Here is a 7,067-nt window from a genome sequence, read left to right as displayed (position 1 = left end):
CCACGGTATGACTAAATATGACACTAGCCAAATTAAATTGTAGTTTAAAAGGAATATCTCAAAAAAAAAAAAAAAAGGAATATCTCATGTCCCCAAAGCTACATAGTCCAGTTCAAAAACAAATCTGGGCTGGGCATGATGGTTCATGCCTGTAATCCTAGCACTTTGGGAGGCTGAGTCAGGAGAACTGATTAAGGCTAGGAGTTTGGGAACAGCCTGAGCATCACAGCAAGACCCAATCTCTACAAAAACTAGAAAAATTAGCTGGGTATGATAACTCGTGCCTGCAGTTGCAGTGACTCAGAAGGCTGAGGTAGGAGGATCATTTGAGACCAGGAGGTGGCGGATGCAGAGAGCTATGATGACACTACTGCACTCTGGCCCAACAATAGAGCAAGACCTTGCCTCAAAAAAACCAGAAGAAAACTGTGCATAGCAACATCCATGCCACTGAGCTCCTTCACCGGTATGGATGACTGGGGGTTTCCTTGGCCTCGATCTTAACTGGGGAACAGTGTGCTGAATCATAATACAGCAGGATGACATATTCACACGTACACGTTGAGGTTTGAATAAACTGACACCACAGAGAGGGCTGTGCTTCCAGATACTAAATTTCTAAAACAACAAACACTGTCCTGAGAAACCTTAGGCTGCAGCCAGCATTGCTGAGCACAGGTCAGGAATCTGTGCATCTGGATGTAAATCTCTTGGTGTTGAGATAAAAATGTACAGACAGATTCTCAGCCAGAAAGCCTGAGTCAATTAAAAGCATATCTGACATTGTACTGGGACTACCTAACTGAAATTGCATCAAACCAGATGTACGTAAGTTCTCAGAAGAGTATCCATCCAGTTGACAGCTTTAAATTACGACTTCTCTCTGACGCAATGCTATGAGAGAGGTGACAGCCATTTAAAAATTACGCAAGCCTTTTCTTTTAAACAGATCCCCTTCACACCTGCCTTCTTCTGCTTGAATGCCAAGTGTCTTAAAATAATTATCCCTTTTACTAGGTCTCCAATATTTCAATATACATTTCTCTGTAACTGTAATTTTGCTACTGTTATGAATCATAATGTAAATATCTGATATGCAGGATGTATTTAGGTGACCTCTGTGGAAGGGTGATTTGACCCCCAAAGGGGTTGCAACCCACAGGTTGAGAACTGCTGATATATGGTAACATACTGTACATGAATACGTGTATACCCTGCTTTAGGGTCAGTATCCTTAAAAATAACAGCTAACATTTATTGAGTGTTTACTATGTGCCAGGCATGATTCTAAACAATTGGAAATGTACTATCTCATTTAACCCCCACAACAGCCTCCCAGACCTATTATCCTCATTTTATAGATGAGGGACACAGGGCACAGAAAGGTCACACAGCTAGTAGGTGGTGGAGCTGGGGTTTATCCCAATCAGCCTGATCTAGGGCCCTTACACAATGTGCTATGCTGTCTCCCCCCATTCCCTTAAGTGTATCTCCATGACCGTGCTCAGTCTGCATTCTAGACAGACAGTCCTACACCACTGCTGATGGACCACCCTGGCTGGAAATGTCCTGGAAGTAGAAGAGACTCCCAAACGAGCATCACGTGATCTTGACTTCAAGATGTTTCTGGTCAGGAGACAGGCCAAAAAGTAAGCAGGAGTTAACCACCTGGTGGGGTTATGAAGGAAGCCCAGCAAGCAAAGGGGCACCTCACCCAGAACACAGATCCAGAGGATGACCAGAAGTCCGCCAGGAGGTGGGAAGGAGAGGAGCTACAGGGGTAAGAACTAAATGAGCAGAAAGCAGGGCACACTGGCAGTAATTACCATGTCACACACTACTCGGTAAAAACAAGAGTGAGTGCCAAACCTCTGGTTTCCAAGCAGACTTTTAAGTCATGCTAGCACAACAAGAACATCAAAGCAATTCTGGTGATCTGAGGTGGCCTAAGCTACTTCTGAACAAGGTGAAGTTACCGAATAACAGCTTCTTGCTATTTAACAGTCGAATTCTGTTTAGCTCTTAGCACTTGGTGCTTATATGAAATCTCCTATCCAAGAACCTATGAGCCTCTATCAACATTCTTCAAATAACCTTACAAATGGAGTACACGTAGATAAACAAACGTCTGTAATGTAATAAATTATAATAAGGACAGAAGAGAGAAGTTAAATACCTTGACAAGGTCACCAGGCAAAGTTGCTATTCTTTTCAACCTCACCCAGGAAAATCTGTGTAATCTAGAAATTTACTTTTTCAATTGTCCTTTGTTCATATAACTTGATAGACAAGAAGAATAAGAGCAGTCGTCTGAATGTCCGCAGCTATTTCCTCCTAATCCTAAGTAGCCACCACAACGGTGAAAGGATGTTATCTAAGTAAAGCTTATTATTATCCCAAAGTAGAAAGCAAACGGATGTCAGGAATGAAGATTGCTCCACAGTTCTGATACTAGAAAAGTCTAGAGGATGATAAGACCCAAACATGAGAATATCTGTGCTAAAATATTAATGATTAACCACATATACAAAAAGGGAGTAAATCCAAGATAATTATGTTCTGTTTCCTCAACTAAAACAATTGGTCAGAAGTGGTATGAGTGTACAATCTGAACAGAAGTTTCTTTATGTCCATCAATTTTTTTTTATTATTAAATCATAGCTGTGTACATTAATGCAATCGTGGGGTACAATGTGCTGGTTTTATATACAATTGGAAATGTTTTCATCAATTCTTATTTGGAATAGTTTACCTAAGAACACAAAACAAGACATTCAGGAAATTAGTGGTATGGGTAACAAAACAATGGTGGGAATAATGCAATTCAATTGTAACACCTTGGTATGGTGAATCACGCTAAGGGGAACCTAGTGCCATAAGCTTGTAGGGGATTTTCTTTCTCAGGCTGGAGAGGTTTTATTTCAATAAAAAGGAGGAAGTTGGTTTGACATAAGCTGAAGGGAAGAGTTAGAAACAGTTTTCAAGGCCCCGCAGCTCGCTCACGCTGGAGTCATCAAACAGAATCACAAAGGAAGCAAAACGAAAGGGCAGACCTGGGAAAATCACAGAACACAGGGAAACTCTTCACAGGCTGCAATTCTGTCACATGATGGTGGCTTGGAAGAAAAACTTTCCCAGATACGCGGTGGAAACGGAAGGCTTGGAATAGCCACAGAACATAAAACGCAGTACTAGAGTACTTTGTGTTTTTACTCCAAATTCACACTAGAAGCCACTCATTTTTTTTCTCCTCAACAGAGCTCCTGTCAAGTTCCCTGCACGTAGCAGGAAGGTAGCGGGAACTTGGTTCGTGAGCTTAGCTGTGTTTTTCTAATTTAGGCAACCTTGGTATGCCTCATACTGGCATGCCTTGGAAACCTACAAAGAAGACCCAACTAATACAGTATAGAAGTCTGGAGAAAAACCACAGCAGCAGCAAAATAATAACAACAAAACTGCTGCTTGGAGACCTTAACTGTTCTCCAGTGCTTTTTAGGGTCTGGGTATTGGACAGCAAGTGTTTGCTCACCAGAAATTTAAATTAGAGCGTGTGACAAGCAGCCGTTTCTCACTGCTTTTCCTAAGTCACACCTGCAAGGGCGGCAGGGACAGCTGGTCTTTGGGGATAGCTAGTTTTTGTAAGATTAACATCTGAGGACGGTGGGACGGAGGACAGCCTTACCGCTCCATCCTCTCTCAGAGGTGCTCTCTGTCTCTTTTTCTACTAATCCTGAAAGGACTAGATCTATAGATAAGAGTTTCACTTCTGGGCACTGTGCTAAGAAAGAAGACAGAATTGAAATAAATGTTCTTTGGCCTCAAGGAATTTACTTAATTCTCCTGCCAGTCAATTAAGACACCAAAGAAAGGCTGGGTGTGTGGGCTCATACCTGTAATCCCAGCACTCTGGGAGGCTGAAGCAAGAGGATCAGTTGATCTCAGGAGTTTGAGACCAGCCTGAGCAAGAGCAAGATCTTGTCTGTACTAAAAATGGAAAAATTAGCTGGGTGTCATGATGGGCACTGTTAGTTTCAGCTACTCAGAAGACTGAGACAGGAGGATTGCTTAAACCCAGCAGTCTGAGGTGGCTGTGAGCCAGACTAATGCCACCGCACTCTAGCCTGGGCAACAGAGTGAGACCCTGTCTCAAAAAAAAAAAAGACACCGAAGAGTCAGAACCTTCAGAAGAGACATCTTCCAATCCCATCTCACATAGGGGCAGCCTCACTGTAAGCTTTAATTTCTGACCTACTCCTCTATAAATTCAAGTACAAACAAAACCAGAAGCATCAATTACTAAATTCTAGCAAATGCCAGCCAAGTCAGTGTTATCTCTAGAATAAATAAAACCTTGTGTTAATGATGATGATGTTTCAGACCTATGAAACCAGTTTCTCTCATGCTGATAGCTAATTGGTAACTCATTTGCCTTCCTAATTTTCATCTTCCCTCCTCTATGACAAGGTGTTGATAAAGGGAAACCCAAAGTCACATTAGTTGGTGCCTTGGTTTTTATAGAAGCAAGTTTTACTTCTACAAAAGTCAGTTCCTGTGAGTTCCTGTGTGTGTCCTATGTCATTTTTATGCCTCTTTTCTATAGTTGTGGGTACTTGGAATTTGAACATACTGTATTTACAATTCTTGGGGCTTGATGATTCTTTGATCCAAATGGATATTATCTAAATCGTGGAGGATCTTTCTCTGGGCAAGGCACTACAGGGAGTAGAGACAAGGGAATGTCCTAAGATCCAGGAGCTCATGCACTCTCTAGTATCAGGATTGTTTATAAAGTCTCTATTTTCTATAGACCTTGAGGCAAATAAAAACCTTAAACTGTGTTTTAAGTCATTGTGGAGAAGAGCTAGTAAAGACACCGCTATAGAGAGGCCACATCCTCTATACTACACAGAATTGAAAAACAATATTAATAATAGTTAGTACAACATAATAAGAGCTAGTACAAGGTGCTTCCTCTTTACCCATCTTATATACACACATACACATATATATCTCCTCTCTCATCTTTCACAGCAATTCTATGAGAGAGGTACTATGTTACCTTTATTTTACAGATGAGAAAAGAGGAAGGAGGCAGAGGAAAGCTGGGAGGCTAATTGCGGGAAAGGGATAGTTTGATGTAGCATGAAGAATTTGGAAAAGAAAAAATCTCTTGGCTTGGCACCTATGGCTCAAGCAGGTAAGGCGCCAGCCACATACACCTGAGCTGGCGGGTTCAAATCCAGCCCAGGCCTGACAAATAACAATGACAGCTGCAACAAAAAAAGAATAGCTGGGCATTGTGCAGGCACCTGTAGTCCCAGCTCCTTGGGAGGCTGAGGCAAGAGAATCACTTAAGCCCAAGAGTCTGAGTTTGCTGTGAGCTGTGACGCCACGGCACGCTACCAAGGGTGACATAGGGAGACTCTGTCACACACACAAAAAAAACCCCAAAAACCTCTAATAGTGCATAATGGCTAAAATGAGTTTAATCAAAATCTGAAAGAGGGAGGTTTGATAGAGGGAGGGTAAAAGGCAGGACCACACCTATGGAGCATATTGCAAGGGTACAAGTCAAATCTGTCAAGTGTAGAACATAAATGTCTTAACATAATAATCAAGTAAATGAGGTGAAAGCTATGTTGATTGGTTTGATGTAACCACATCAGATTGTATAAAAAAAAATCAATACATTGTACTAGCACATGCATAAATGTATTCATGATCTATGTGTATTTGACTTAATAAAAAATCTGAAAGTATAAGAAATTTTAATGGTACTAAACTGAATTCAGTTACCAAGCATATAACAGGTACAGAAGAAACTCACCAAGATAGGTTTACGTTACCATGCGTATATGAATTAACCTTGACTGTCTGAGGCAAAATTCAAATGACTTTTAAGGTACAAAGACATACTTTACAATTGTCAGGAGAATAAAAAGAGCAGTATACAAAAGATAATCCAGCAAAATTAGCAATGTGTTTAATCAAATGAACTGAGAAATGCAGTTTCCTGGGGTATTTACCGCATCAAACCCTGAAATAAAAATGCATTCTTTTGATAAAATGTTGCACTTGAATATCACTACGCTATTTCTAATCTTCAGGAGTATGGCCTCAGTTTTCATCTGAATGTTTGCTGTTATGTAGATCTGGGCAAATCTCCTTTCCAAAAACGTTAGGAGAAAATTTATAAATCAGGACCTGTTTTCGAACACAGGCAAGCAATACAAAGTTATAGTGGGGTCTAAAACAGTTGTTTTTGTTTACGTTTAATAAAATTTCTGAATAAACACTATTTTTAAATGTACAAAAGACATCCCCTAGATCAGTGGTTCTCAACCTTCCTCATGCTGCGGCCCTTTAGTACAGTTCCTGTGGATCGGGACCCACAAGTTGAGAACTACTGCCCTAGATGAAAAGTACATGTAGTATATTGTCACAAAAATTATGAAATAGTGGAATATTAGAAATCATTCATTTTAGAGCAAGCATTCTAGAGTTCAAATACCTGGTGTGAATCCTACCTCAATCAGCCCACCATTTCAGTTTTGTCCAAGTTCCCTCTGGACATATTACTTTATCTCTTTCATCAGTTTTAAAAAAGAAAGTACTAAGTGGACCTAGTTCATAAGGATGGTATAAGAATAAAATAAAATAATAAAACAATCTCTGTGATGTTCTTCTTGGCCACACAGGAGTGGGTCATCATGTGGTAGCCCTTATTTTCACTGTATTGCAGGACACAAGCATTTACTATTTATGCATGAACTATACTAAAGACAGACCTAGAAAATAAGTTTCCTGACGATTCCTAAACCTACCAGGAAAAAGGTAATTCCCAGCTATTTCTGTAATATACTTCTAAAAATTCTATAATGTTTGATTTGAAATCTGCAAGAAAATTATCAGCTTGTTGATGACATTGCACAAGCAGCTTCCTAAAGAGACATGTGTTCATGTTCTCATGTAAGACCAGATATTTGATGTCTCATTACTTCTGAGTTGGTATCCTTAGGATTTTCCCAATCCAAAGAAATAAGCCTAAAGAAACAATAAAAAGCAAC

At 40.2% G+C, this 7,067-nt stretch overlaps 1 protein-coding gene across 1 annotated transcript in view; it reads right to left on the bottom strand.

Moving 5' to 3' along the window:
- CLDN10 (claudin 10) overlaps positions 1–7,067 on the bottom strand; it is a 23,215-nt gene that overhangs the window by 7,335 nt on the left and 8,813 nt on the right. Inside the window, exon 3 of the mRNA XM_003789624.3 lies at positions 4,637–4,713. Coding sequence (XP_003789672.1) covers positions 4,637–4,713 — 77 coding nt within the window. The remainder of the gene's footprint in view (positions 1–4,636; positions 4,714–7,067) is intronic.

The sequence above is a fragment of the Otolemur garnettii genome, unplaced genomic scaffold (genome assembly GCF_000181295.1).
Source record: "Otolemur garnettii isolate 467f Iridium unplaced genomic scaffold, OtoGar3 scaffold00034, whole genome shotgun sequence".
In the NCBI taxonomy this organism is placed as follows: domain Eukaryota; kingdom Metazoa; phylum Chordata; class Mammalia; order Primates; family Galagidae; genus Otolemur; species Otolemur garnettii.
Note: the sequence above shows the minus strand (reverse complement) of the source record. Positions and strands in the feature narration are given on the sequence as shown.